The following is a 26,538-nucleotide window of genomic DNA, read 5'->3' on the forward strand; positions in this document are numbered from 1 at the left end:
AAAGGCAAGCAGTAAGGCAGTGGCCCTAGATTTCAGGAGGGCAGACTTCAATGAGCTGAGGAGGATAGTTGGAGAAGCGCTGAGGTCCCAGAGGGAGGGGAGCCAGATGTCCAAGGAGAGTGGTCTCCTTAAGGAGACGATCCTCCAAGCCCAAAGGAAGGTAATCCCAACGAGGATCAAAGGGAGCAGGAGAGCACACAAGCCTCCGTGGTTCACCAAAAGCATCCAGGAATGTCTCCTTGCTAAAAAGGAGGCTTACACCCAATGGAAAGAAGGGGTCATCACAAGGGAGGGCTATTCTGCAGTTGCTCGGGGATGTAGGGGGTAGTTAGGAAGGCCAAGGCAGAGATGGAACTGGGACTGGCTTCCCAGATTAAGGACAATAAGTCTTTTTTTAAATACGTAGGGGGTAAAAAGAAGGTCCCGGGTAATGTGGGGCCCTTGCAGGACGCGTTGGGAAACTTGGTCGTCACACCAGACGGCAAAGCTAACATGTTTAACAATTTCTTTGCCTCCATCTTCCTAAGTAGGGACCAGAACAGCCGCCTCCCTGCTGGGCCCCCCTCGGGCCCCGGGGGAGGTACGCCTGGGCCACGGGTTAGCGAGGATTTAGTTAGGGAGCTTCTGGAGGGGTTGGACGTATTCAAGTCAGCCGGCCCGGATGATCTCCACCCTAGAGTTCTAAAGGAACTGGCCAAGGTCATTGCAAGTCCCCTGGCACGGCTTTACGAGCACTCGTGGTGCTCTGGTGAGGTACCGGAGGACTGGAAGAGGCCAACGTGGTCCCCATCTTCAAAAAAGGCAGGAAGGAGGATCCGGGAAACTATAGGCCAGTTAGTCTCACCTCGATCCTAGGCAAGCTGTTCGAGAAAATTATGCTGGCACACATCCAGGAGGGGCCAGCAGGAGACTGCATGCTTAGGGGCAACCAACACGGGTTCATCAGTGGCAGGTCCTGTCAGACCAACCTAGTGGCCTTTTACGATCAGATCACCAGATCATTAGATGCAGGGGTAGCAGTGGACATCGTCTTCCTGGACTTTCGGGAGGCCTTCAACACTGTCTCTCACCCCGTTCTCATTAAGAAACTGGGGGCTGTGGTGTCAACACCCACACAGTCAAATGGGTCGCCAACTGGCCGGAGGGCCGCACCCAGAGGGGGGTAGTGGATGGGTCCTTCTCAACCTGGAAGGATGTGGGCAGCAGGGCTCGGTCCTCGGGCCCGCACTGTTCAACGTCTTCATCAGCGATTTGGACGAGGGGGTGAAAAGCACCCTGTTCAAATTTGCTGATGCCACTAAGATGTGGGGGGACGTGGGCACACTGGAAGGATGCAACAGGCTTCAATCAGACCTCGACAGGTTACAAGGGTGGGCAGACGAGAATAGGATGGGTTTCAACACAGACAAGTGCAAGGTGCTGCACCTGGGGGGAACAACCGGTACCATACCTACAGGTTGGGGAACTCCCCTCTTAGCACGGAGGCGGAAAGGGATCTGGGGGTCATCATTGACTCCAAGATGAACATGGGCCAGGCAGTGTGGGGACGCGGTCAGGAAGGCCAACCGCACCTTGTCCTGCATCCGCAGATGCATCTCGAGCAGGTCCAGGGAGGTGATCCTCCCCCTCTGTGCGTCACTGGTCAGGCCGCAGCTGGAGGACTGCGTCCAGCTCTGGGCGCCGCACTTCAGGAGGGATGTGGACAGCATGGAGAGGGTCCAGAGGAGGCCACTCGCATGGTCAGGGACAACAGGACAGGCCCTATGAGGACAGGCTACGGGACCTGAACCTGTTCAGCCTCCACAAGAGAAGGCTGAGGGGGATCTGGTGGCCTGTTACAGACTAGTGAGGGGGGATCAGCAGGCATTGGGGAAGTCACTGTTCCCCCGAGCACCGCCAGGAGTGACCAGGAATAACCGTCACAAGCTGGCAGAGGGTAGGTTTAGGTTAGACATCAGGAGGCGCGACTTCACGGTCAGGGCGGCTAGGGTCTGCAACCAGCTTCCAAGAGAAGTGGTGCTGGCCCCTACCCTGGGGGTGTTTAAGAGGAGGTTGGATGAACACCTTGCTGGGGCTGTTTGACCCCAGTACTCTTTGCTGCCATGGCAGGGGGTCGGACTAGATGATCTGCTCAGGTCCCTTCTGACCCTACAAACTATGAAACTATGACTGGGGCTGTTGAACCCAGGAGAGGAGGAAGGGACTGGGCCTCTCCTCAGCCTGTGGCACCCCCACACTGAGGTCACTGTTGCCCCTGGGGCTGTGGCTCCAGCTCCAGCTCTGCCACAAAGCATGGAAGCCCATTTGCCACAAGCAGGCGAGGAAGGCCAGGCTGGGCTGACACAGGTACTGGCACCCTAGGCTGCAGGGCTGGGAGCACCAGGCACGAGACTCCAGCTGGCTCCTACTCTTGCTGGTATGCAGGCTGTGCCACAAGCCCATGCATGCAAAGGTGGGAGGTAGAGCATGTGCCAGGGGCTGGCCATGCCCACACCGAGGGCTCGGGGCCGTGGCCTGCTGTAGGGCCAGGAGCCAAGATAGAGACGAGGAGCAGAGGTCGGGACCGGGGGATTTATTGGTTGATGCAGCGGTAGGTCAGCATGTGCCGCCGCACGCTGTGGGCAATCTGGGCCTCGCTCTTGCCGCGGGTGTAGAAATCTAGGAAGAGCCCATCGGGCGCCAGCAGGTAGATGAGCACCGTGTGGTCCACGATGTAGTCGCCATCCTCGTCGGGAGCCCCGGCACTGGCATAGACACGGTAGGTCTTTGCTGCCTCCTGCACGTGCTCAGGGCTGCCCGTCAGCCCCAGCAGGCGCGGGTGGAAGTCGCGCACGTACCGGGCCATGGCGGCCGGGTCATCGCGCTTGGGGTCCACGGTGACGAAGACGGGCTGCACGGGCGGCAGGCTGGGGTCCTTCTCCAGCAGGTGCACGGCCCCGCTCAGCTTCTCCAGCTCCTCGGGGCAGATGTCAGGGCAGTGGGTGAAGCCGAAGTAGAGCAGCACCCACTGCCCGGTGAAGTCAGCTTTGCACCGTGGTTGCCCCGTGTGGTCCACGAGCTGGAAGTCGCCCTGGCCCACGACCATGTGCCGCAGCTGCTCCACCCGCTGCTGCCAGCGCTTCAGCTCCTTCTCCTGGTACAGGGACAGCAATACGACCAGGCCGCTGACCCCCAGCATCAAGACCGCCAGCAGCCGCATCATGACCGGGGTCTTGTCCTTGGCTCCTGCCTCCCCAGACAGGGCTCGCGCAGGGCTGGTGAGGGGCTCCAGTGCCGGGAGCCTCGGGCTGGGCCAAGGGCAGGTGTGTGATGCAGGCCGCCGGGGGCCCATGCCCGGGGGGCGTCGGGGAGCAGATGCCGTGCTCCCTCGCCGCAGAGCAGGGCAGGCGCGCGCGGCCCCGCGCAGCCGCAGCTGCAGCCGCAGCAGCAGCAGCCGCAGGGTCGGCAGCATCCTGGGCTGGAAGAAAGGGAGCGCCGGGCTGGGCCCTGCCCGGGGACACAGCGTGTGCGGGCACGCGCGTGTGGGCGTTGGGGGGGCAGGGCCTTTGGCTGATGCTCAACCTGCCCCCAGCCCCGTGCAGCCCCTCTCTCCCCACCTGCCCCCAGCAGCCCCTCACTCCCCACCTGCCCCCCACGCCCCTGCCCCCAGTCCCGTGCAGCCCCTCACTCCCCACCTGCCCCCAGCAGCCCCTCACTCCCCACCTGCCCCCCACGCCCCTGCCCCCAGCAGCCCCTCTCTCCCCACCTGCCCCTCTCTCCCCACGCCCCTGCCCCCAGCCCCGTGCAGCCCCTCACTCCCCACCTGCCCCCCACGCCCCTGCCCCCAGCAGCCCCTCTCTCCCCACCTGCCCCCCACGCCCCTGCCCCCAGCAGCCCCTCTCTCCCCAGCTGGGCCCCTCCACTGCCCCCCACGCAGAGCTCCCCACTCCCCTCCTGCCCCCGCCAAGCCCCGCAGCCCCCACCTGGGCAGCGCGCGCGAGCGAACGCCGCTTCCGAGCCGGAGCCGGAGCCCGCGCCCCACCCCCTCCCCGCGGGGCGCATGCGCAGCTAGCCGGGGCGCGTGCGCAGTGGCGGGGCCGGGGCCGGGGCCGGGGCCGGCGCGCTAGGGCGCAGGCGCGGGCGGAAGCAGGCGGTCGCGGACGCGGGGCGGCGGCGGGAAGGGCGGCACGTCCGACAGCAGCAGCGCGTCCCGCAGCGCCCGGCCCACGCCCGCCTCCAGCGCCGGCGCCTCGTGGTGCAGCCGCAGCCAGGGCTGGTCTGGAGGTGGGGACACGGGGTCAGCCCCGCCCGGCCCGGCCCCGCCCCGCCCCGCCCCGCCCGGCCCGGCCCCTGGCCCGCGTCACCTTTGCGCAGGCGCTGCCCCACGGCGACCAGCAGCTCGGCGCCCACGCGCGGGTTGAGGGGCTGCCCCTGGCGCGTGCGGCCGGCGCCCAGGCCGTGCAGCACGCGCGCGATGGGCAGCGCCAGGATGGCCTGCACTGTGCCTGCCGGGGGAGGCCCGCGTCACTGCGGCCCCGCCCCCCGGGACTGGGTCGGGGGTGGGAGAGAGGGCTGGAGGCCTTCGTGGGACTGACCTCGGCCGAGCCGCCCCAGAGCCCGGGGGTTGTGGGGACGGAGCCGCCGGCGAGACAGACCCAAGGGCAGGGTAAGGGGAGGCCGGGGGAGCGTGCATACGTGTGCGCGCGTGCATGCCTACGCAGGTGTGCGTGCATGACTTCATCTGTGTGTAAGCGCACACATGCGTGACTGCATGGGCGAATGCACGTGTATATGTGCAAGTGGGCATGCACAGCGCACGCCCGTGTATGCGACAGGATGCGTGTCTGCACGTGTGTGCGTACGTTTCTGGCAGTAGCACGGCTGGGATAGTGGGTAGGGGTGTGCGGCCAACCCGGGGTGTGCCAGGCTCCGGCCCCCTGCCCGGTGCAGCTGTGGGCACTGCCCCGTGGTGCTGAGCTGCAGCCCGGGCCCCAGGAGCTGGCGGGACTCGCCCCCCCCAGCCCCTGCCTACCGTCCTGGGGCGCGAGCAGCTCCTCCTGGGTGCGGGCCCGGCCGAGCACCTGGTAGCGTTGCTCCTCTGTGCCCGTGCACAGGGCCTGGGCCACGCCGGGCGCCACGCCCTGCGCCTGCAGCATGGCCTGGAAGGTGCGCAGCGCCGAGCCGTCGTCCAGCGCTGCCGCGATGCTGGCGGAGCCCGCCTCCACCGACTCGGCTGCGCCGCACTGCTGCAGCAGGCAGCCCCCTGGGCGGGGAGAGCGAGGCTGGGCACCGCTGCTGCCGCCCCGGGGGCAAGGGCAGGGGGTGACAGCAGCTGGGCTGAAGGGGTGCAGGATGCGGCAGCCCCGCCGCCCCCGGGGGCCGCACCTAGGGCGGTGACCAGCTCACGCAGGTCCGCGGGGCCCCCCGCCGTGCAGACACTCCAGCGCCTCCAGCACCTCCAGCGAGTGGCCCACGCGCCGCCCCAGGGGCGCATCCATCTCGCTGAGCACGGCCGCGGTGTTGATGCCCAGCTGGCTGCCCACCGACACCTGCGAGGCGGAGGAGAGCGGCTGGTGCCTGGGTGGAGGGGACCCGGAGTGTGCTGGGGGGCCCCCCTGCTGCCCGGGACTCACCAGGCTCTGGGCCAGGGGCCGGGCGCTCTCCAGGGTGGGGTACAGGGCGGCGCTGCCGAACTTCACGTCCAGCACCAGGGCCGAGATGTTCTCCGCCGCCTTCTTGCTCAGGATGGAGGCTGCAGGCCGAGGCGGTCGGTCAGGCCCCAGAGCCCAGACGCCTCCTCCTCCAGGGCGGCCCCCACCCCAGCCTCTCCCCTTGCCCGGTGCAGCCGTGTGCAGTCTGCCCCGTACCTGTGATGAGGGGCAGGCTGTCCACGGTGGCCGTGACATCCCGCAGGCTGTACAGCACCTTGTCTGCCGGGACCAGCTCCTCGCTCTGCCCCACGATGCAGCAGCCCACCTGCTCCAGGATCTGCCTCATCTGTGGCCAGAGCAGCTCCTCAGTGCCTGCCCTTGCCCCTCGTCCCCCCCGTGTGCCCCGCAGCTGGGGCAGGGACCAGCCGGCCGCTTTCCCGGTGCCTGCTGCGGCTCTGTGCCCGGGCCAAAGGCTCTGGGCAGGCATCGGGCGAGGCAGAGGAGCGGGGCTTTGGCTCAGGTGCAGCTTGGGGCACCGTGCGGGGGAGCAGGGCTCCGTGGCCCGCAGCTCCCCTTGTGCGACCCGCTGCTTGGCCTGGCCCCCAGGCCCGTCTGCTGGTGTGCTGGGGTCTGGCTGCTTGCAAGGAGCAAGATCCTCCTGCAGCGCTGGGCTTCCGCAGGGTCCTGCCTGGAGGGCCTTGCCCCTGCGCGCAGGCTCAGCCCCACCGCCCTGGGGCAGGAAGGGATTCCCCCTGCTCAGACTGGTGTGATTGCGGGGGGGTTGGCTCACAACTTCATGCTTTGCTGTCTCTTGAGTCCCCTGCGCCCCGTGTTATATTTTGCTTGCATATCTCTAAGTACTGCCTTTGCTTTGCCCCAAAATGAGTGGCTCTGCACCAGACCGCTCATCTTTTTTCACACGTCTCTAAAGAGCTCCTCTTGGAGATGCCGCCAGACGTTAACGATCGTTTTCCCTCTGACATTTTCCACCCAGCCCCTGCGCCAGGGATGCCTGCCCTTTGAAAGCACGAAGCCTCTGTGTTATTGGCCGGGACTGCTTTGTCTGCTGAGAGCGAGCGTGATCGGATCGTGCCCCCTGGCAGCCAGAGACGACTTTATCCATCGCAGCCAGGTCCGAGCCGCCGTCAGCTCTTCAGCAGCCGCGGCCACATTGCCTTCCTGCCGCTGGGATTCCTCGGGCTGCTGTCCAGGTTGTCTCGGGGCCACCACGGCCCCTCCAGCGCTCCTTCTGCGGCTGTTAAGTAATGTGTTGATCTTTGACTCTGTTCCACGAGTCCACAAGGCGAGGCCGGCAGCAGAGCCAGTGTTTTCTGCCTCGTCGCGCTCTGTGTATACCACTAGGACCTTCCTCCTATATGATGCACCTTGTGACAGGTGTGATGGGCCTTGATTTGTGGTGTGATTCTAGCAAGGCTTTCAGCCCCGTCTCCGGTGACTCTCACTAATGAGCTAAGGAAATAGGCTAGGTGGAAGTCTTGCAAAGGGGATCATTGTGCTCCAAGCACAGTCCTCAACGGCTTGGTGTCTAACGGGAAGGTACCTCAGTCCTGGATCCTGTCCTTTTTAATATCTGCACTAACAACTTACAAGAAAGGGCTGAGGGCCTGCTTTGCAGATCTGCAGGCCGTGCCAAGGGGGGCTGGGAGCAGGGGACAGACGGTTGCAGCTAACTGCAAAAATCAAGTGCAGCTGAGTTTTGCAATTGACTTTCCTGGAGTGCAAAAGTCAGTCCAGGACGAGGGCAAAGACCAGCACCGAGGGTGGGACAGATAAGACCCAGGAAGCGATTGGCCGCACTGCAGCCATGCAGAAGAGGACCCGTGGGGTTCAGTGGACAGCAAGCTGAGTAGGAGTCACTGGTTCAGCGTGGCTGCAAAAGGGAGGTATTGGCAGGACTGTCCTATGCAGGTTGAGGGGAGCGATTCTTCCACTTGATTCAATGCCGGCGAAGCCTCTCCTGGAGGCCCGTGTCCAGTTTTGCTCCGAGAAGGAGGTGCACAGATGGGAAAGAGTCCAGCGCAGAGCGACAAAAATGCCCGGAGGTCGAGACCTATAGGTCTCAGCAGGTGTCTAAGCTGCGTGATCCAGCACGATGCATGCAGCACCCGGCAGACTCTCCCAATGACGGTTTTCCAGCCCGGGCTGGTGGGGCCGGCTCCGGGAGGCAGCACAGCCCTCGCCTCCTCTCGGGAGTTCTTGCCCCCCAGAGCAGGGCGTCTGCTGCCGGCCACTCCCGGAGAACCGGGGACTGCTCCGATGTGTCCCGCTGGCTGTCCAACTGCCCACCCGCCGCTCTGTCTGGTCCCCTTCCTGTCGGGTCGCCGCTGACCCTTGCCCGCGTGCCCCCGGAGCAGTGGTTTCCACCCTTGCACGTGCAGTGCGGGCACTGGCCCTTCCAGAGCCTCTCACGTCCAAAACCTCTCCTCCGTCCTGCCGGAAGGACAGGCGCCTGCTCCCCTGTCCCCGCACCCGCCGCCGTGTACGTTGCTGCAGCCTGGAGCGGGGGCCAGCATCAGCTTGCGCACCCTCCCTTGGAGACTTCCTCCTTGGCGGTTGCTCTGCACCAGACAAAGCATCCCTGCCCTGCGCTGCCCTCCTCATCCGCTCACTGCGAGACAGGGATTAGCTGCTCCCAGATTCCTGTCTTGGGTGGCTCTGCAGACACTGCAGCCTGGTGCAGGGCTTCTCTTGCACCCCCAACCCGGTGCAGGGCTTGCCCTGTACTCCAGTCTGGCTCCATGACTCAGAGGAGCAGGGCAGGGCATGCATTTTGAGAGGGGAGCTCTCACGGCGCCGGGGAGTGCCACAGCCCAGCTTCACGGCTGCAGGGACCTGTGCACAGGTGTGCCAAGGAGCTGTGGTCCACATGCCGCCAGCTGAGCTTCCTGAGCCTCCCTCAGGCCAGGGGCCCCGTGACGTATACCCCCATGATTCGTGGCCACTTGTAGCCCAGTTCCTCATTTGAGCAATGCCCCGATGGTGACGTGTGTCGCCTGGCACCGGGGGGAGAGGAAGCTCCTGATGGTGCAATCCCCGTCTGCCCAGTCTCGGAGCACGGACCCCGTTTCCCTGGGCGCCCGCCCGTGGCCCCTTGGGGATGCTCACCTGCTCCGGGCTCTGGGAGACGTTGAAGCCCGGGATAGACTCCAGCTTGTCCAGCGTGCCCCCGGTGTGGCCCAGTCCGCGCCCGCTGATCATGGGCACCTGGCGGTGGGGGAGCGGCCCACGGCCCGGTGAGGGGCGGCGGGGCTGCCACCTCCTCTGCTCCCCCCCCTGCTCGGCCTGGTCGCCCTGGGGGGGGCCCGGGCTCACCTTGCAGCCGCAGGCGGCCAGGGCGGGGGCCAGGGCCAGGCTGGCCTTGTCGCCCACGCCGCCCGTCGAGTGCTTGTCCACCAGGAGCGGCCGCCAGGCCTGCGGCCAGGCCAGCACCCGGCCCGACGCTGCCATGGCCTGCGTCAGCGCCAGCGTCTCGCCCGCATCCATGCCCCGCAGCCGCACCGCCATGAGCAGCGCCCCTGCGGGGACCCGCCGGGGGGGGGTGTGGGTGCGGGTCCCGGACCCCCGCCCCCCCACCCCCTGCCCCGCACCGCCATGAGCAGCGCCCCTGTGGGGACCCGCCGGGGGGGGGGGGGGGACCCCTGCGGGTCCCGGACCCCCCTGCCCCCCCACCCCCTGCCCCGCACCGCCATGAGCGGGGGACCCGCCGGGGGGGGGTGTGGGTGCTGGACCCCTGCCCCCCCGCCCCCATCCCCGGCCTGCCCCGCACCGCCATGAGCAGCGCCCCTGCGGGGCCCCGCCGGGGGGGGTGTGGGTGCGGGTCCCGGACCCCCTGCCCCGCACCGCCATGAGCGGGGACCCGCCGGGGGGGGGTGCGGGTCCCGGACCCCCGCCCCCCACCCCGCTGCACCAGCCCTGGCCCGCACCGCACCGATCTGGCCCTGCTGCAAGCCGCCGCCGCACACGCCCTGCACCAGGCGCTGGATCTCGGCCGGCTGCAGCCGCTCGCCATCCCGCTTCTTCTGGATGAGGCGCGGGAAGCCGCCTGCGTCCTCCTCCGCCGGCTCCATGCCCCGCACACAGCCTGGGCCAGGCCGGCCGGGCCGGGCCGGGCCGGGCGGCTCCTCCCCGCGGGGGAGGGCCGGGCACAGGGCGCGGGGCTCTGCCCTGCCGCAGCGCGCGCCCCGGTGGCCGGTGGCACCCGTGCTCCGGAGACCCGGGGCGGCTCTGACGGGCAGGGGAAGGTCGGATGCCCGCGGGGTCGGGGCCGGGGCCCTCGGCCGCTGCGCATCGAGTCAGGGCACCAGAAGAGACGACGGCGGGCTGTGCAGGGTCACAGGCCAACGCGACTGCCCGCCGGGGGGCGCGGAGCCGGGCCCCGCACAGCGCCCAGTGGCTCGCGGACTTGGAGGGCTCGCGGGCGGGGATGCGCGTGCAGGACACCGAGGAAAAACGCCCCGAGGGCACCGGGAGCCTTCCCGGCCAGAGCCTCTCTCCTAGATAGCCAGATGCCCAGCCTGGCCAGAGCCAGGAGGAGGATGACCGGGAGGCCCCGGGCCTTGGTGGGGCGACGGATGGGGTGTGCAGCCTGAACTTGGGGAGCGAGCTGTGGAGGAGGAGGTGCGGGGGCTGCAGCCTGGCACACTCCATGGTGAGGTGCGCTGGCGTCCCCCTCTCAGTACCAAATGGGCCCTGGTCGGAGACCAGCTTGAAGTGCGCCAGCCACGCGCCCGGCGCGACGGCCCCGTGGAGGAGCCGCCAGCGCAGGTCCCCGGTGGCTCAGGATCAGCTCTGAGTAGAGGCTCTGCCGCCGGGGCCCGTTGGCTTCGCCCTTGCCAAAGTAGTCCTGCCAGACAGCTTCCCGGGGGTGCGACGGGTCGGCTGGCGGACGAGCGTGTAGGGCTGGCACCAGTGGGCTGTGGAACAGCGGACTGGGCTAGTATCCCCCAGCTTGGAAAGGTGGTGTGCTGGGGAGTGCCCCGGGGTCCATCGCGAGGTGGGCCGGATGAGCAACTCTGCCAGGCCGGGGGACTCGGGAGGGCAGGGCCAGCAGCTCGCAGGACCCGCTTGACAGGTGAGGGCGTCTGCAGGCAGCGCAGCTCTCACATCCTGCACTAGGCGCGAGCAAGTTGCACGCCCCGTGCTCGGGGCCAGCGCCGCGGGGCTCAGCCATCCTTGCTCGGCGTAGTCCGGGAGGTCTCCAATCCGGGTGATGCCCACCGGGGCCATCCTCAGGGAGACCTCGAGCCAACCCCCCACTGAGACCACCAGCAGCGGGTTGAAAACCAGCGGCTCACACGGGAGGCGCTGGCAAGCTGCTCAAGAAGGCTAGATTTTGTTCTCTGAATCTGAAAATGATTCATAAACCAAAAATGATATGAAGTTTGTTCAACGTCAGCAGAGTGGAGCGCGCAGAGTCCCGGGGATCTCCGTGCAAGATGCCCCCGCGGCCCGTGGCGTCAGGCTGCCGCCTTGGGCTGGTGTCCCGGGACGGTTCAGAGCCAGGAAACGCGGCTCCACGACGGTCGCCGTCACATGGGCTGCTGCAGGGCCCATCCCGGCACCGAGGCGCTGGCTCTGTTGCAGCAGGTTTCACTAGGGAAGTTGGCTCCACACCAGCGCAGCGAGGGCCTCTCCCTTCCGGGCTTTCGGGAAGAGCCGCAGCTGGCACCAGCCCAAGGCAGCGCGGGGACAGCAGGGGCACGCGGCGAGGGCGCTCCGCGCAGGCATGTGGCACGGCACCGATGCAGGCCCGTCCTGCCAGCACGAGGGGCAGCAGGTCCGGGGCCCCCAGGACTGCGCAATGCTGGCGTGTTGCTGCAACAACACAGTTGCGACAGCCGTGCTGCGCAACGAGGCTGTTGTTGCCACAAATCAAGGCCACGATCCTGGATCCCTGCCAGCCAGCCTTAAAGGGCACCAGGGATGCCCACGAGCCTCGCGCAGCATGGCATCGCCCAGGGGAGCCAGCACCCCCTTCCCTGGACCCGGGAGGTCACTTTGCTGCCGCCCGCAAACCAGAGGCAGCTTCTCCCCCCAGCCCAGGACCCGGCCCACCCTGCGCCACGCTGCGGGGCCCTGGCTTGGAAGAGGGCGCGGGGCTGCACCGGGAGCTGGCTGCAGGGGCGTCGTGGGCGCCCGGCGCTGAGCCCAGTGGGCAGGGGAGGCCCCTCGGGCGTGCCTTACTGCTTGTTGGAGATGAAGTCGAGGGCCTGCTAGACCTGTGAGTAGAGATATGCCACGGGCCTTAGGCTGGGCCCTGCGGTCTCTGAAGCTTGCAGGTATCGTGACCGGGTGGACTTGGTGTAAGTGCTAAGGATAGCTGGGCCATAGACCCCAAGGGATATAGGCACCCAAATGCCCTGGAGGTTGCCTGAGGCTGGAAGCACCCCAGGGCTTAACTGAGTGCGAGGAAAAGTTTGAATCCAAGCATGCGAGTGAGAGCTGGAAACACATCGCAATGCATCGTTCGAGGCCCGGCAGAGCACAACCGGCGCCCACGGGAGTTTCCCTGGGGACGAAGATGAGAGGGAAATGATGGCAGGAATGGGAAACAGGGAAAGGGGTAGCAAGGGGGAGCGATTGGCACACGGGACACCGGCGATTGATCAGGGAAGCAAAATGCTATTCTAGGGTTTTATTCATCATCTTTAGACCGGATCAAATCACGGCTGGTAAAACTAGCAGCTGATGTCAAAATTGCTGGTGGGGCAGATGACGGGTGGGGGGCAGCGTACGCAGGGACCCGAGCGGCTCCTGCCCGGGGCTCCTTTTGGCGCTGTGACTCCTAGCACGGCCAAATGCGGGGTCCCTGTGTGTGGACCGCAGGGACGGTGTCCTGGGGGGCAGCCGTGCCGAAGGGGACACAGAGGGGATGGCAGGGCAAGATGGGAGCAGAAAACACAGCGAGAGAGAGAGAGAGAGAGAGAGAGAGTGTGTGTGTGTGTGTGCATGCGTGCGTGCGTGTGTGTGCGCGCGCGTGCACATGGGGGTGCTAAGCTGTCACCGGCACAGGGGAGCCCACCCCTGTGTTCCCATTTCACAGGGGCCCTCCCCAGGTGGAGGTGCTGCTCGACCCGCGGCGAGGGGACCAGACCAAGGCCGGTGCCCGCGGCATTGCAGGAGCGGCTGGGGGACTCGGAGACCCCTCACCCCAGGGCGGGGGGAGCCCACCCGGGGGTCACGCTGGTGGAGGAACCGCGCCCACAGCATCACCCCCGTCTGGGACACGCGGGGGGGGCAGAGAAAACCCTCCGCGCTTCCCCTTCCGGCTGTCTCCTGATGCCTCTCGTGAGAGCCCGGCAGCTCGTGGGGGACGAATTGGGGTATTCACGGGGAGGATTTAGCCTTCAAATCCCTGCAGGGCGAAGACAGAGAGGATGGAGATGGCTGCCGGGGACAGGACCAGGAGCAACGGCCTGCAGCTGCAGCCGGGGAAACCGAGGCAGGAGGAGAGGAGGGTGGTCAAGCAGTGGGACAGGCGCCCAGAGAAGTTCTCCATCCGGGCACCGTTCCCAGCGCGGGATCGACAGAGCCGTGGCCGGGCCGGTTCAAGCAAGGAGGACCCTAGGTGTGGCTTGGGGGGTCCCTTCCAGCCCGACGTCCCTGCGAGCCACGGGGTGAGGGGGTGGCCGAAGCGGGGGCATACGTGGGCTTCAGAGAGAGGCCAGTGGGGAGAGGCCGGGGGGGCCGGCTCGGCACAGCCGGTGTTTGCCAGGCCCGACCTCCCGCTCTCCCCACGTAGCAGCCAGGACGTCAGGGCCCCCCCGAGAGAGGCCACAGAGCTGACCTGTCCACCCCCCGGGCTGAGCGCGGCGGAAGGGGAGGGCGGAGGGAGAGCAGCCCCCGGTCCCCGGTGCACCGGGGCACGAGGAGCCGCTGCAAGGACACGAAGCACCAGGAGCCCACGTGTACGAATGCCCGGTTGTTCTCCAGCCCGTCCTACTTGGGTGCCCACGGCAGTGCCAGGCCACACGGTGCACCGTGGTTAATCTGCCACGTCCACGATGAGAGGAGCCAGGTAGTCCGAGTGGCGGATGCCGAAGGTCTGCCCGCGGTGCTGGGAGTACTGCGGAGAGAGGGGGGGTGGCACCGGTGTCACTGCAGGTGTGGGGGGGGGGCGTGCCAGGGCACGGCTCCCCGGTTTTATACACCCACACGTGCCTGCTGCAGCTGTGCACGCCTGCTCCCGTAGCAAGCCATGCAAGCTCATGCATTTCACACGCATGCACGTGCGCATCTGCATGCGCACACACCACCCAGGCACACAAGCAGCGTGGGATCTCATCTGCTCTGTCTCTCTGCTGCAATCCTGCATGAGCTTCTGCATGTCACACACGCGTGTGCACACGTACTCCACATGACCTCTCATCTGCTCTCCTCACCATCCAGACACTCCCCTCCCTCAGGGGATCTCACCCCCCACCCCCATCTTACACACGCACACACACACACCCACTTGAGATCTCCGATCCGCCCTCTGCTAGCAGCCGCGGCTTCTCCTTTGCACCCCCCGCCCATCACCCATGCACACGTGGCATCGAGCACGCACCCTGTGTCGGGGGTCTCCCTCCTGCCCCGCACGTGCCCGGATCCCCTTCCCCCCCTTCACCTTCTCAGGGCTGTAGGTGCCCGGCCCGGGCTTCTGAGTGTTGTCACCGGGGAGCACGTTGCGGGCCAGCATGCTGAACTGGGGGGCCCGTGCCTTGTACACGTTGGAGTCCACCGCACGGTAGTTGCAGGGGCCTGGTGTCTGTGCAAGGGGAGAGCGGAGCAGAGCTCGTGTGGCACGCTGCGCCGCGTCACCCACCCGCCCCGGCCCCGCGGCCACCGCTCACTTTGCACAAGTCCTGGCAGAAGCTACCGATCAGGCTGCGCCCAAGGATGGAGTAGTTGGGGGCCGAGCTCTTGCCAACGACTTTGGGCCCCATCATCGGCGGGAGCCCGTAGGCAGCGGGCCCTGGGGGGGCGACGGGTCAGACCGGAGGCCGGAGCCGGCCGGAGGGGGCGGCACGCGCCACGCCGCGCCGCGCGGCCTGGCCTACCTGGCGTCTGGTCGCTGGAGAACTCCTTGGTGCGGGAGGCGAGGGAGTAGATGGGGGCCGTAGGAAAGGCCCATTTCCCAGCTTTCTCTGGGGAATAGCGACCTGCAACACAGGCAGGCGGCGGTGCCGGTTCCTGGGGCGGCCCTGCCTGCGCCTGAGCTGCCCCCCGGCCCCCCCCCGCTCCCGCAGCCAGCCCCTGCCCCACGGCCCCGCGGCGCCCCGGGGGCTGGGCTGGCGGCGGGGCTGACCTGGCCCGGGGGTGCGGAAGCTCTGCAGGTCCCGGGGGCGGCCGTGGATGGAGTAGGCGGGGGTCCCGTCCTTGCCCCGCACGGTCATCTTGGCGGGGAGCAGGTAGGCCGGCCCGGGGGAGCAGCTGTCCTCCTGCCGCAGGCGGCGCAGGCCGAAGCTGTAGGCCGGCGCCCGGAGGCGGGACGGGTCGTGGAGGTGGTAGCCTGCGGGGCCACGAGAGACGCGGCGGGTCTCGAGCACGGCAGCCCCGGGGTGGGCGGGGCAGGCCCCTCCCGCAGCCCGCGGCCCTGCTCGCTCACCCACGCTCGTCGGGAGCCCGTACTTGGGCCCGGGGCTGCTGTAGAGCGCGGCGATGGGCCCGCGGGGCCGGTGGGGCCTCCACGGGCCCACCCACACGTCGGCCGACATGCCGGGCGCTCGGCGGCGTCTCGGAGCTGCGGGGGCGGAGGAGCCGCGTTGCGGGGGCTGGCACCCGGCCCCAGGGCGGGGGCCCGCGGGCCCTGTCGGGCAGGGCTCGGGGCCTTTGGAGGGTGCCCAGGCGCGCGGAGACAGCGGACGAGCGGAACGGGTGCCCCGAGGCACGGAAGCCGGGGGTCTTGAGTCCAGCGAGGGGGCCGGTGCCAGTGCGGGGTGCCCGAGTCCGGGCGGGGTGGGGCTGGAGCACCCCTCCCCGCGGGGGCCCGCGGGCTTGCAGCCGGGACCCGGCGGAGCCGGTGCGGGGCCGCCCCCGGGGGCCCCCGTGACCCCGGCCCCGGCGTGCGGGCGCGGCGAGCGGCGCTCACCTGCGCGGCGGGCGCTGGACGCGGCGGCGGCGGCCGCAGCAGTGCGGGGCAGCGCGGCCGGAGGCGCCGGCCCATTGTTTGCGGGTCTCCCGGCAACCGGCCTGCCGCCCCCGCCCCCGCCGCGGCCGCGGGCTCCGTCACTGCCGCTGCGGGGCGGGCGCGGGGGCACCTGCAAGCCCGCTGAGACAGAGCGGCCGGCGGTGCCGGGGGTGAAGGGTTTAGCAGGAAGCGGGGGTGGCAGCGAGCCACCGAGTCCAGGGACTCTCCCCCCGCGGCTGGTGCCCGGGGGGGCAAGTGCCCCAGGGCAGCCCCTCCCTCTGCCGCGGCAGCCCTGTTCCGGGGGTCCGAGTGGTGCCGTGAGGAGCTGGGCCAGGAGCAGGGGTGGGTCCAGGGGGTGCTTTGGGGCACTTGCACCCTGATCTTCCTGCCCCACTGCAAAGATCAACACTAACGGCTTTGCCGCGGCAGCGACATTTTTAGTGGGGCAGCACTGAGGGAGTTGGCGGCTCGTCGGCCTCTCCCCGATTCCTGCTAAACTCTTCACTCCAGAGGCATCAACACCTCCTTCCTTGTAATGGTCTTGCTGTTCTGGCAGCTCGGCTGCCTGGGGCAATGAGCCCTGCAAACCCCACCCTGGGCCCCGCATCAAGTGCCCGGCAACTGCTGCTGAGGCAGGGCGGCCTGGGGCACCCGCCCGAGCCCGCGGCCCGCCGGCTGTTTCTGGGCTGGGCCCTGCGGTCAGAGCAGCCGGCGCGCAGGCGTCACCGGGCCTGTCCGCAAATACTGGGGAAAGCCAAGCACAAGGCAGGGAGGCACCCCCCCGCCCCGGCACTGTCCCATGCGGTGCCCCGTGGCTCTCCTTTATCGTGAGCTGCCCTGAGCCTTTACAGCAACCGACAGGGCCGCGGCGATGCCAGGGGCTGCGTCCTGGTGCTGGGCTGGTTTAGACAGGGCTCATCCTGCTTCGCTCCCTTCCAGCCTGACTCCCCTGGGATTGCCTGACTCTACGGCAATCGATGGCCACGTCGATCAGCGACTGAATCCCAGCTTCGAAGCTGGCTGCAGCGCCGAGCCCCTCTGCCTGCTGGTGTGAGGTGCCCCCCTGCTTGCCCTGCCCTGTTAGACCCAGGCAGCAAGAACTAAAAGGAGCCCTCTCACACCCGCCCGGACTCCACAAACTGGTCTGTCCGGATTCGCGGTGCCGTCAGCTGCAAAAGCCCTCCGGGGGGAAGGAGGAGGGGAATAAAAATCCCGCGGGCAGTTGCTGTCAGGGATTAGCCAGCGTGGGGTCAGCCCGGAGGACCTGAGCAGCGAGGGCCTCCGTGGGGAACGTGGCAGGAAACTGGGCCGTGCCCAGGTGTCGGGGGTCTGGGCTCGGTCCCGATCCAGCAAAGCCGGTGCAACCCCATGGACTCCGGCTTGCAGACTGTCCCTCGGGCCTTCTGGCCCCGGCCCCGGCCCCGTGCCTGGTTTGGACTCTGCCCTTGGGTTTCCCTCCTAAGTCCTGCCTCAGCCCCTGGCTCCCGCCCTCCCTCTGTGGCCTAACCATTAGGCGAGACTGCCCGTGCCCTGGTGCCTTATGAGCAGACTTGGCAGCCGGTTGGGTAAAACTGCAGAGGGGCTCGTGGCTCCGTGCCCAGCCTGGCCGCCACGGCCCATCGCCCCTTCTGCAGGCGCACGTCTGGGCTTCGGGCCCACGGGGAGACTGCTCTGCCGGCCGGGGACCCAGTCTGCGGCTCTGCTTTCTGCTCCCAGCCCAGGCCCCCTCACCCGATCTGCTGCTCTGCTTTGGCTTCTTGCCCCGTGCTCTCTGCTGCTCTGCTGTCTGCTCCCAGCCCTGTGCCTCCTGCCCAGTCTGCAGCTCTGCTTTCTCCTCCCTGCCTGGCCCCCCCTTGCCCAATCTGCTGCTCTGCTTTCTGCTCCCCGCTTTCTATCTGATTTGCAGCCCCTGTTTTCTGGGCAACAGGCAGCGCCTGCTCCCGTTATGATCGCACCTCCCATGGGTCCCCCTCGGCCCCGGGCACCAGCATCCCCAGCCTGACCATTGCCTCCCTCCCTGACCGCTGCTGCCACGCCTCGTGGTCACGCCTGGGGCCGCAGTGCCCGGGCCCTGCAGGTGAGGGACAGTCTCCTGGGCACGGGGCTGCGGCAGGGACTCGGTGCTGGAGCGGGGGCCGCGGGTGGGGGACCGTGGCTCGCCCTAGGCTGGGCTGGGCCGCGGGAGGCTGGCCGGGGCGGGTGGATTCCTTACTCTGTTTGCTTTGGGATCCGGTGACGGGTTTGCATAAATCCGCGGCCGCCGACGACTGGCCCCAGCACTTGCACCCCGTGGGCCGGACAGACAGACGGACCGCCAGGTGAGGGCATCTCTCCCCCAGGTCCTGCACCCGGGGCTGCCACCACCCCTGTGCCCCGGGGGACCGGGTCCTGTCCCTTCCAGCCCAGGGGGCTGGGCACGGTGCCCCCTCACCATCTCTCCTCTGCCGCCGATGCTCAGCTCAGCTCAGCTGCCTTCACTGCACCCAGCCCATCGCCTGGTCCTCCCTGGGCGTGAGAAGATGGGGCCGGTCACTGGCATCAGCCTCGGCCTCCTCGTGCTCCACCTGTCGCTGGCCGGTGAGTCCTGTCCCCTGCTCCGAGCTGGACCATCGGGCAGGAGAGGCCAGCACAGCGGGGTCCCCACAGCCCTTTCCCCCCAGGTCCCTACTGGGCAGCTCAGCACCAGCCCCGGGGCAATGGGGCGGGCGTGGGTGAGACTGAGTCCCCGGGGCTGAGGAGCCGCAGAGCCCACATGCCCTGCCCGGGGCTGGGGCTCGGGGGCTGCTGGGGAACTGGGGGAGCCCTGCTGAGTCTTGCAGCCCCTGGCCGCCGTGCACACCCGCACGGACCCCGGTGCTGTCGGGGCCGCAGGAAAGCAGCAGTTTGGCCCCAAAACAGCCTCTCACCGCAGTGTCTTCTTCACCCTGCCCCCGTGGCCTGGCAGGGGCTCAAGGTGCCAGCTGTCGCCAGGGCTGGGACGAGTCTGCAGGCGGCTGCTACAGGTACTTCCCGCAAAAGCTGAGCTGGAGGCATGCCGAGGTGAGCAGCCCCAGGGCTGTGGGGAGGGTGCCGAGGACGCAGCGGGCTCGGGGGCACCAGTTCGCTCCCGGGGTAGCGGGGAAGTGACACAGCCGCCCTGAGGGGCTCGTGCTGCAGGGACCCTGCCCTCCTGCTCCTGCGGCAGTGTGTACCTGCCTTCTCGGCGCGGCGGTGACGGCGCTGCCCCATCTCGCAGCACCTGGCCTTGTTGTGGCCATGGCCTGGCGCGGCGGCCAGAGCCGTCCTTGCTGTCCCGCCTCTATCGGCCCCTGGGATTCAGCCCCTGCTTGCGGCCCGGCCCCCGCTGTCGACCTGGCCCCCTGCCTCCCGGGGTGGCGTCTCCCGTGGGGCGCTCTCCCCTCCTGCTGCCCGTGGGGCTGAGCCGCCTCGGCCTCGTCGCAGGCCCAGTGTCAGCGCTTGGGGAAGCGGAGCCACCTCGCCTCCCTCCACGACGAGCACGAGCACCGCGCCGTCGCCGACCTCGTCGGCCACCATCAGCTGCACAGCAACGAGGATGAGGACGGGGACGGGGTCTGGATCGGACTCCAGCTGTCGGCGGGGGTGAGCGCCCGGTGTCTGCGCCAGCTCGGCCGCCGAGGCCCTGGCTCCAGTGGGCCCGTCTCTCCCGGGCTCGGGGGGTCATTGGCAGGGAAGTGCCACCTTGCACCATGGGCCTCTGCCTGCCCCCCCCGTGCCCGTCCTGCCCCCGCCAGCCCCACAACCCCTGTCTGTGTGTGCAGCATCTCTGCTCTGCTCACACCCCCACGCTGACGCATCCCCGGCCCTCACCCCATCGTGTCCGCCCCGTACTGAACCATCCTGGGTTTTATTAGTATTTCGACCAGTATCCCCGGGACAGCAGTTAGGTTCCCTGCCCCGATATAACTGCACATCCCCTCTTAAATACGGCTGCCAGCCCTCCAGTCCTTGGTGCCAGGGCTGCCCGTTGTGCCTCCGTGTCCCCCGCAGTGCATCTCCGCTCCCTTCCCACCCCCGTGTCCGCAGGGCCAGGGCTGGCAGTGGACGGATGGCTCCGCCACAGACTACGAGGCCTGGCACAAGGACAGCTCAGAGGACTTGGACTTCGACTCAGACTCGGACTCGGACTCGGACTCAGACGAGGTCTCTCCCAAAAAACAGCTCTGCATCAAGCTGGAGGAAGACTCAGGTGAGTGCAGGTGCAGGCCGGGGCATGGATGAGGGGGGCAGGCAGCGTCCTGTCCCCACACGGCCCCTCTCCCTGGCCCTGCACCTGCGGTGGGGATCGGCCTCCGGCCCGCAGCTGGCCTGGCACCCAGAAGCACCCGGCCGAGCCACGAGCACGCGGCTGCCCGGGGGCCACGTCCACCCCAGCCCCGCGTCTCTGTGGGGGAGGGGCGTGGGGCAGGGAGGGTCGGCCCAGCTCCCCCTGCTCCTCTCCCCAGGTTACTGGACGTGGGGCAGCACCGGCTGCGATGACAGGAACGCTTTTGTCTGCAAACTCACGCCCTAGGGCAGCGCCCGCCCGTGGCACCACGGCTCCCGGGCCCCGGGTTCAGGTGGATCTGGCTGCTCTGCTTCCCCATGGAGCCGTGTCCTGCCGCCTCAGCTGCCTCGGCTGCCACGTCCTTACTCTGAATCAATAAACTTCCCCTTGAGCATATGCCTCCTCTGCAGCCCCTTTCACCCCATCCGCGCCCCGAGCATCAGCTCTGCAGACCCGTGAGGAGCCGGGCTTGCGTGGGAGGGAGGCACGGGCTCCAGCCGGAGGGTCCCCGGGGCGAGGAGAGAACCGAGAGGGGCAGGGAGGGCTGCGCGGGGGCAGAGCCGCCCCCTCGCTCTGGGGCTGAGTCCACCCCACAGCCCAGACCGGGGTTAGGAGCCTCAGCGGAGACCTGAGCTGTGACTGTCTGAGCTGGTGCTTGGCATCGGTGGTTTGGGCTGCAGCTACCGGGGAGGTGTTGAGGCCCCATCGCAGGCTCTGCAGGATGAGACCGGCTCTGGGCAGAGGTGCAAAGGGCCAAAGCCCAGGAGCTGAGGTCCGAGGCAGCGGACCAGGACCGTGGACTCCGGTGGAGAAAAGGGGGTCAAGGCTGGGGCAGATGAAGCCCCGGATAGCTTGACAATAGCATTCAGAGATTTGCTTTTGGGAACTGGCTTGGAGACTTGGAGGCCTGAGAGGGGGCTGCCTTGAAGGGGAAGCCCCCCGAGGGCAGCACCGAGACCCTGGGACTGAGTCTGGGCAGAGAAGCCCAGGGACGGGGCCAGAAGTGGGGAGCACCACGGGAGCTGCTTCTGGCCCCAGGGACGACCTCAGCGTAATGCGGTAACACGGCAGGGCGGGTGAGGGATGGGGAGGTCTGCGCCGTCGGCTGTGGCCGCAGCCCCTGCTCACGGCGGAGCCAAGAGCCAGCGCTGAAGTTCTTCGAACTTCTTCCCTGTTAAAATAAACTTCGCCGTTGGAGCAGGGAGGGATGCCGGGGGGGACTCTGCATCGCTGGCGGTGTCAGGGGAGGGTGCGGCTCCAAGGTTGGACACGGGGTTTTCTGGGCTGGTTTGGACGGGGCTGACCCTGGACTGGACGTGACCCCGCAGCCGGCCCTTGTGTCTCTACAACTGCCCTGTGGCCCCTGCCCACCTCCACGGCCGCCAGCACCCGCGCCAGCCCACCCATGCCCACGCCGGCCCCTGCCTGCCTGCCTGCCGTGGGGAGGCTTGGGGAGCTGGTGTGCAGGGGTGGGGGTGCCGCCCTGGCCCATGACAGCTCCCCAAAACTCCCTATGTAGCCTGGGGGCCCATATAATTGCCCACCGCTGCTCTATGGCAAGACCCTTCACCGGCATAGACCCGATATCATCACTGCGCCCGACGGCAGAGATCATAACACTGCCTCGGTCGTCCGGGGAGGGATCCACGTGGCTTTTCTCCTCCTTTTCCTTCTTCGTCAATCCCCACAGCCGAGGACAATCGTCTTTTACGATTGTCTTATCTGCGGGTCTGACGGTTGCTGACGAGGCCAGTTCAGGATCAAAGGGCTCTGCTGCAGCTCGGGCACACGTCTCCACGCGGGGTGGGCGGCTCCGGGGTCTCGAGTGGGTCCACGACGCGCCGTTTCTGCTGCTCCTGCTTTCCCGGCGCCTGTTACTGTCACGAAGTTTCCAAGTAAAGGTCCGTGGGGTTGTGCAAAGACAGGAGGTGCACGCTGGGCGAGGGCTGCTTTTAGGACTGGCCCTGAAAGCTGCTGCAGGCGCAGACTGCGAGTGCCCAGCAAGGCACAAAGGGTGGCATCCCCTCTCCCTGGCAGTCCAGGTTTCTAGATCCGGTTGTCTTCATGGTTGCCAAGTGCCAAAAACACCACTTCCATATATCTTTCTGCTCGTGTCTTGTAATCACAACATGGCTCTCAGTCTAGGCTCCTGTTGAACCGCTCCCAAATCTAGCAAAACCCAAAGGCCTCTCAAACTTGCCTAATGGGAGCGAGTTTCCAGGGCATTCATAAAGCACGCCTGGCACGAAGGAGCCTGCCAACTGCAGTGACAAATTGGCATGATGAAAAAGCACTCCTGGAAATACGCCTGAGTCTTAGGACAAAGCATTACAGATCCAGCTTATCAACTAATGACGCAGCCGTCCGGCCAGCGCGGCGCTCCTGGTCGATTCCCCCCGAGGCAGCCCCTGGGGAAGGCCCCTCGAGGGCTCAGGAGCTGGAAACTGAGGCAGGATCAGCCCTGTCCCAACCAGATAAACCATCATGTGAACTTTTCACAAAACTACAGTCGTCCACGACACAGCCCCAGGCATCGCCCCCGCCCCGGGACACAGCGGGGCCGTGGGCACCAGCAAAAATGATTCTCACAACTTTTGTTTTGTGCCCCCAAGTGCCCAAAGCTTCTGATTACCTTGGCCTGGTCTGGGAGCATTTGGGCTCTTCTGGAAGTAGGAGTTAGGCCGGCAGGGCCTGCTTGCAGTATTTATGGCAATAAAAAGAGAACAAAGTATTCGAGGAGGTGCTGGGGTTCCCTGAAACAGGGCATCCTTGGTGCCAAGAAAGCTACGGGCATCCTGGGTGCATTGGTAGGCGCCTCGCCGGCAGATGGAGGGCAGTGATTCCTCCTCCATTCAGCACTGGGGAGGCCACATCGGGAGTCCTGTGTCCAGCAGTGGGCCCCCACTACAGAAACGATGAGAAGAGGAGAGGCAAGTGCTGAACCAGCTTGCCCGTGGGGCAGCCAGCCTCGGGTCTGCTCAGAGCGTGCAGAGCTGCCCGCTCCTACGTGCCCTCCCGCTGCAGGACCCCACAGCTGCCCTGGCCGTGCAGGGGAGTGGGATGCGAGGGCAATGCAGGGTGAATCGAGGGGGCAGCGGATGTGGGGAGTTTGCTGGGGGATGCAGAGAGCAGCACCTCTGGGTTTCTGCCGTCTGGCTGCCCATGGCTCCCACGCCGCCTGCCTCGGGTCTCTCCGTGCCCAGGTCTGGATGCGCTCCCACCGGCAGGCTCGGGGCACGGCCCCGGAGCCCCAGCCCCTGCTCGCCCCATGCACTGCAGTTTCCCAGCACTTTGCCAGGGCTTTATGCTTTGTTCCCCAAGCCTGGGGCTTCCCCTGCGGCTCCTAACCCCGGTCTGGGCTGTGGGATGGACTCAGCCCCAGAGCGAGGGGGCGGCTCTGCCCCCGCGCAGCCCTCCGTGCCCCTCTCGGTTCTCTCCTTGCCCCGGCCCTTCTCCCCCGGGAGCCGCAGGGTGGAGCACCGTCTCCCCCCACGACTAGGGAGGACTCTGCGGGCACCGAGGGGGCGATCTGCCGCCCCGACCCCTTAGCCCGGGAAGTCTGCTGCTTCCTGGGGGCCCGCATCCGAGACGTTGCGGAGAGGATCCCGCAGCTCCTCCGGCCCACGGACCCCTACCCCATGCTCCTGATTCACGTGGGCACCAATGACACGGCTCGGAGCACCCCCAGCCAGGTCACGAGGCGCTACAGGGAGTTGGGAGCGAGGCTTAGGGGTCTGGGGGCTCAGGTGGTGTTTTCGTCGATCCTCCCAGTCTCGGGCTATGGGCTGAGGAGGGAGAGGAGGATCCACGCGGTGAACCAAAGACTGCGGCACTGGTGTTATCGGGAAGGCTTTGGCCTCCGTGACCACAGCCCGCTCTTTGGCGAGAGAGGCAGCGAGCTGCTGGGAAGAGATGGCCTCCACCTCTCCCCCTGGGGAGGGGGCTCTTCTCAGCCAGGCTGGCTGACCTGCTCCACCGGGCTTTAAACTAAGCCCGCTGGGGGATGGGGGGACGACTGCCACTGCTGACCCGCTGAACGGCCCTTGCAAAGCCAGTGGACCAAGGCACTTAAGAGAGACCACCCGTGCCCCAGCCCTGGCACAATCTGTGGGCAAGGCAAGGGCCCCCAAGGGCACACTCGCCTGCCTGTACACTAATGCCAGGACCCTGGGCAACAAGCAGGACGAGCTCGTCCTCCTGCTCAGAGCAAAGAAATATGATGTCATTGGGATAACGGAGACCTGGTGGGACTCCACCCATGACTGGACCACGGGGATAGAGGGCTATACCCTGTACAGGAGGGATCGTGTTGGCAAAAGGGGCGGGGGTGTAGCTCTCTATGTGAAGGAAAGCTACATGTCCCTGCAAGCTGATGTTGGCGACCGGCATGGACAGCTAGAGACCCTCTGGGTAAAAATTCGTGGGGAATTCGGCACAGGGGACACAACGGTGGGAGTCTACTACAGACCTCCCACTCAAAGTCCCGAGCTTGACCAGGAGTTCGCCCGGGAACTGACTGAGGCCGCTTGCTCCAGGACCTTGGTTGTCATGGGTGACTTCAATTACCCGGACATCTCCTGGGAAGATCACTCAGCTAAATCTGAGCGGGCGCAAAGCTTTCTCTCGTGCGTGGATGACCTCTACCTCACCCAAGAGGTCTATGGGCCGACAAGGGGCAAAGCGCTGCTCGACCTGGTACTGGCTACGGGGGACGACCTAATCGGTGACCTAGTGATCGATGGGAAGCTGGGTGACAGCGACCACGAGCTGATCACCTTCACCATCCGCCGTAAAGCTGGCAAGTCAGTCAGCAACACAGAAGTCCTTGACTTCAGAAAAGCCGACTTTGACAAGCTCAAGAGGCTACTCGGTCAGGCCCTCAGGGACCGTGACCCCAGGGAGATGGGAGTTCAAGAAGAGTGGTTGCTTCTCAAGGAAGCGATCCTCAGTGCACAAGCTAAATCTATTCCAACATGGAGGAAAGGCAGCAAGAAGGCACAGCAGCCCCCCTGGCTCTCCAGGGACCTAGCGGACCTACTGTGGCTAAAAAGGAAAGCCTACAAAGGCTGGAGGACGGGATTCACCTCCAAGGAGGATTATTCTGCACTGGTCCGGTCCTGCAGGGAGCAAACCAGGAAAGTCAAGGCTGCAACTGAACTCCAACTAGCTTCAAGCATCAAGGACAACAAAAAGTCCTTTTTCAGATATGTGGGGAGCCGGAGGAAAAGCAAGGACAATGTTGGACCCCTGCTAAACCAGATGGGGCAACTGACAACTGACGCCCAGGAAAAAGCCAACCTATTAAATAGGTACTTTGCGTCAGTCTTTCATCAGTCACACGGGACGCCCATGCCTGCTATGGGACAGGGAGATCTGGGTGATGGGGATCCCCTACCCTCCATCAATGCTGACCTCGTGAAGGAACACCTTGAGAAGCTGGATACCTTCAAGTCAGCCGGCCCTGACAACCTGCACCCCAGGGTACTCAAGGGGCTGGCGAGCATCATAGCCCAGCCCCTGGCACGGGTCTTCGAGAGATCCTGGTGCTCTGGTGTAGTGCCCGAAGACTGGAAGAAGGCCAATGTGGTGCCGATCTTCAAGAAAGGGAGGAGAGTGGATCCGGCTAACTACAGGCCCATTAGCCTGACTTCTATCCCGGGAAAGATCTTAGAAAAGTTTATTAAGGAGGCCATCCTTGAGGGACTGGCCCAGGCTAACATCCTAAGGGATAGCCAGCACGGGTTTGTTGCGGGTAGGTCTTGTTTGACCAATCTCATTTCCTTCTATGACCAGGTGACCTATCACCTGGACGAGGGAGAAGAGATTGATGTCATATATCTTGACTTCAAAAAAGCTTTTGATCTGGTATCCCATGATCACCTCTTGGCCAAACTGCCCAGTTGTGGCCTTGGCTCCACCACGATCCGCTGGCTGGGAAACTGGCTCCGTGGCTGGACCCAGAGGGTTGTGATTGATGGCAGTCACTCATCGTGGTGCCCCGTGACCAGTGGGGTCCCTCAAGGCTCTGTCCTGGGACCCATACTGTTCAACATCTTCATTAATGATGTGGACGTTGGAGTCAGGAGTGGACTGGCCAAGTTCGCCGATGACACCAAACTTTGGGGCAAAGCATCCACGCCAGAGGACAGGCGGGTGATCCAGGCGGACCTGGACAAGCTCAGCAAATGGGCGGACGAGAACCTGATGGTGTTTAACACCGAAAAATGCAAGGTTCTCCACCTTGGGAGGAAAAACCTGCAGCACCCTTATAGGCTCGGCAGTGCTACGTTGGATAGCACTACAGAAGAACGAGACTTGGGGGTCATCATTGACCACAAGATGAACATGAGCCTGCAATGCGATGCTGCGGCTAGTAAAGCGACCAAAATGCTGGCGTGCATCCATAGATGCTTCTCAAGCAAATCCCGGGACGTCATTCTCCCCTTGTACTCGGCCTAGGTGAGGCCGCAGCTGGAGTCCTGCGTCCAGTT

At 66.2% G+C, this 26,538-nt stretch overlaps 5 protein-coding genes across 17 annotated transcripts; 2 read left to right on the plus strand and 3 right to left on the minus strand.

Annotated features, from left to right (window-relative positions):
* Window positions 1–2,557: 2,557 nt before the first annotated feature.
* On the minus strand, window positions 2,558–4,100 carry SCO2 (synthesis of cytochrome C oxidase 2). The gene is made up of 2 exons (XM_090041420.1): window positions 3,963–4,100; window positions 2,558–3,486 (listed from the first exon to the last, which is right to left on the minus strand). Exons 1-2 carry the CDS (start codon window positions 4,039–4,041, stop codon window positions 2,573–2,575), a joined length of 993 nt encoding a protein of 330 aa, XP_089897546.1. The 5' UTR covers window positions 4,042–4,100; the 3' UTR covers window positions 2,558–2,572.
* Window positions 4,101–4,102: 2 nt separating this feature from the next.
* On the minus strand, window positions 4,103–9,718 carry TYMP (thymidine phosphorylase). Its single transcript, XM_090041419.1, is given in 10 exon segments — window positions 4,103–4,257; window positions 4,344–4,484; window positions 5,012–5,242; window positions 5,365–5,404; window positions 5,406–5,528; window positions 5,613–5,731; window positions 5,847–5,976; window positions 8,757–8,855; window positions 8,964–9,166; window positions 9,580–9,718. Coding segments are annotated over 10 exon segments (1,380 nt in total).
* Window positions 9,719–11,086: 1,368 nt separating this feature from the next.
* LOC149865353 (uncharacterized) lies at window positions 11,087–13,639 on the plus strand. Of its 3 annotated transcripts, none has more exons than XM_090041411.1 (3): window positions 11,087–11,871; window positions 13,012–13,218; window positions 13,393–13,639. In XM_090041411.1, the coding sequence occupies exons 1-3, from the start codon at window positions 11,087–11,089 to the stop codon at window positions 13,637–13,639; spliced, it is 1,239 nt and encodes a 412-aa protein (XP_089897537.1). The 3 variants fall into 3 exon arrangements, with proteins under 3 accessions (XP_089897537.1, XP_089897538.1, XP_089897536.1); XM_090041412.1 differs by having other exon boundaries at window positions 13,396–13,639; XM_090041410.1 differs by having other exon boundaries at window positions 13,012–13,639.
* Window positions 12,271–16,707, minus strand: CIMAP1B (ciliary microtubule associated protein 1B). 7 transcript variants are annotated; one of them, XM_090041407.1, is made up of 6 exons: window positions 15,241–16,707; window positions 14,941–15,144; window positions 14,693–14,794; window positions 14,486–14,607; window positions 14,260–14,400; window positions 12,271–13,716 (listed from the first exon to the last, which is right to left on the minus strand). In XM_090041407.1, exons 1-6 carry the CDS (start codon window positions 16,367–16,369, stop codon window positions 13,636–13,638), a joined length of 1,779 nt encoding a protein of 592 aa, XP_089897533.1. In that variant the 5' UTR covers window positions 16,370–16,707; the 3' UTR covers window positions 12,271–13,635. The 7 variants fall into 7 exon arrangements, with proteins under 7 accessions (XP_089897533.1, XP_089897535.1, XP_089897531.1 ...); XM_090041409.1 differs by having other exon boundaries at window positions 14,236–14,400; XM_090041405.1 differs by having other exon boundaries at window positions 12,271–13,005; window positions 13,594–13,716; window positions 14,941–16,707.
* A 992-nt stretch (window positions 16,708–17,699) lies between these two features.
* Window positions 17,700–20,443, plus strand: LOC149865355 (struthiocalcin-2-like). 5 transcript variants are annotated; one of them, XM_090041415.1, is made up of 7 exons: window positions 17,700–17,839; window positions 18,040–18,080; window positions 18,221–18,339; window positions 18,674–18,801; window positions 19,204–19,362; window positions 19,771–19,969; window positions 20,226–20,443. In XM_090041415.1, the coding sequence occupies exons 3-7, from the start codon at window positions 18,282–18,284 to the stop codon at window positions 20,291–20,293; spliced, it is 612 nt and encodes a 203-aa protein (XP_089897541.1). In that variant the 5' UTR covers window positions 17,700–17,839; window positions 18,040–18,080; window positions 18,221–18,281; the 3' UTR covers window positions 20,294–20,443. The 5 variants fall into 5 exon arrangements, with proteins under 5 accessions (XP_089897541.1, XP_089897539.1, XP_089897543.1 ...); XM_090041413.1 differs by lacking the exon at window positions 17,700–17,839 and having other exon boundaries at window positions 17,948–18,080; XM_090041417.1 differs by lacking the exon at window positions 17,700–17,839 and having other exon boundaries at window positions 17,948–18,080; window positions 19,807–19,969.
* The last annotated feature ends 6,095 nt before the right edge of the window (window positions 20,444–26,538 follow it).

The sequence above is a fragment of the Crocodylus siamensis genome, chromosome 4 (genome assembly GCF_052110815.1).
Source record: "Crocodylus siamensis isolate JL-2025a chromosome 4, ASM5211081v1, whole genome shotgun sequence".
Taxonomy (NCBI): domain Eukaryota; kingdom Metazoa; phylum Chordata; order Crocodylia; family Crocodylidae; genus Crocodylus; species Crocodylus siamensis.

Bases quoted from the DNA above. Each gene is read 5' to 3' on its own strand.
- SCO2 (XM_090041420.1), bottom strand. From the start codon at position 4,041: ATGCGCCCCGCGGGGAGGGGGTGGGGCGCGGGCTCCGGCTCCGGCTCG. The intron at 3,487-3,962 runs GTGGGGGCTGCG...GTCCCCGGGCAG, and splicing joins CGCTCGCGCGCGCTGCCCAG to GGCCCAGCCCGGCGCTCCCT.
- LOC149865353 (XM_090041410.1), top strand. From the start codon at position 11,087: ATGCCCCCGCGGCCCGTGGCGTCAGGCTGCCGCCTTGGGCTGGTGTCC. The intron at 11,872-13,011 runs GTGAGTAGAGAT...AAATCCCTGCAG, and splicing joins GTCGAGGGCCTGCTAGACCT to GGCGAAGACAGAGAGGATGG.
- CIMAP1B (XM_090041403.1), bottom strand. From the start codon at position 16,369: ATGCGGGGCCCAGGGTGGGGTTTGCAGGGCTCATTGCCCCAGGCAGCC. The intron at 14,608-14,692 runs GTAGGCCAGGCC...TCGCCCCCCCAG, and splicing joins CTCCAGCGACCAGACGCCAG to GGCCCGCTGCCTACGGGCTC. The intron at 14,401-14,485 runs GTGAGCGGTGGC...CCCCTTGCACAG, and splicing joins TCTGCCAGGACTTGTGCAAA to ACACCAGGCCCCTGCAACTA.
- LOC149865355 (XM_090041415.1), top strand. From the start codon at position 18,282: ATGGGGCCGGTCACTGGCATCAGCCTCGGCCTCCTCGTGCTCCACCTG. The intron at 18,802-19,203 runs GTGAGCAGCCCC...GCCTCGTCGCAG, and splicing joins TGAGCTGGAGGCATGCCGAG to GCCCAGTGTCAGCGCTTGGG. The intron at 19,970-20,225 runs GTGAGTGCAGGT...TCCTCTCCCCAG, and splicing joins CAAGCTGGAGGAAGACTCAG to GTTACTGGACGTGGGGCAGC.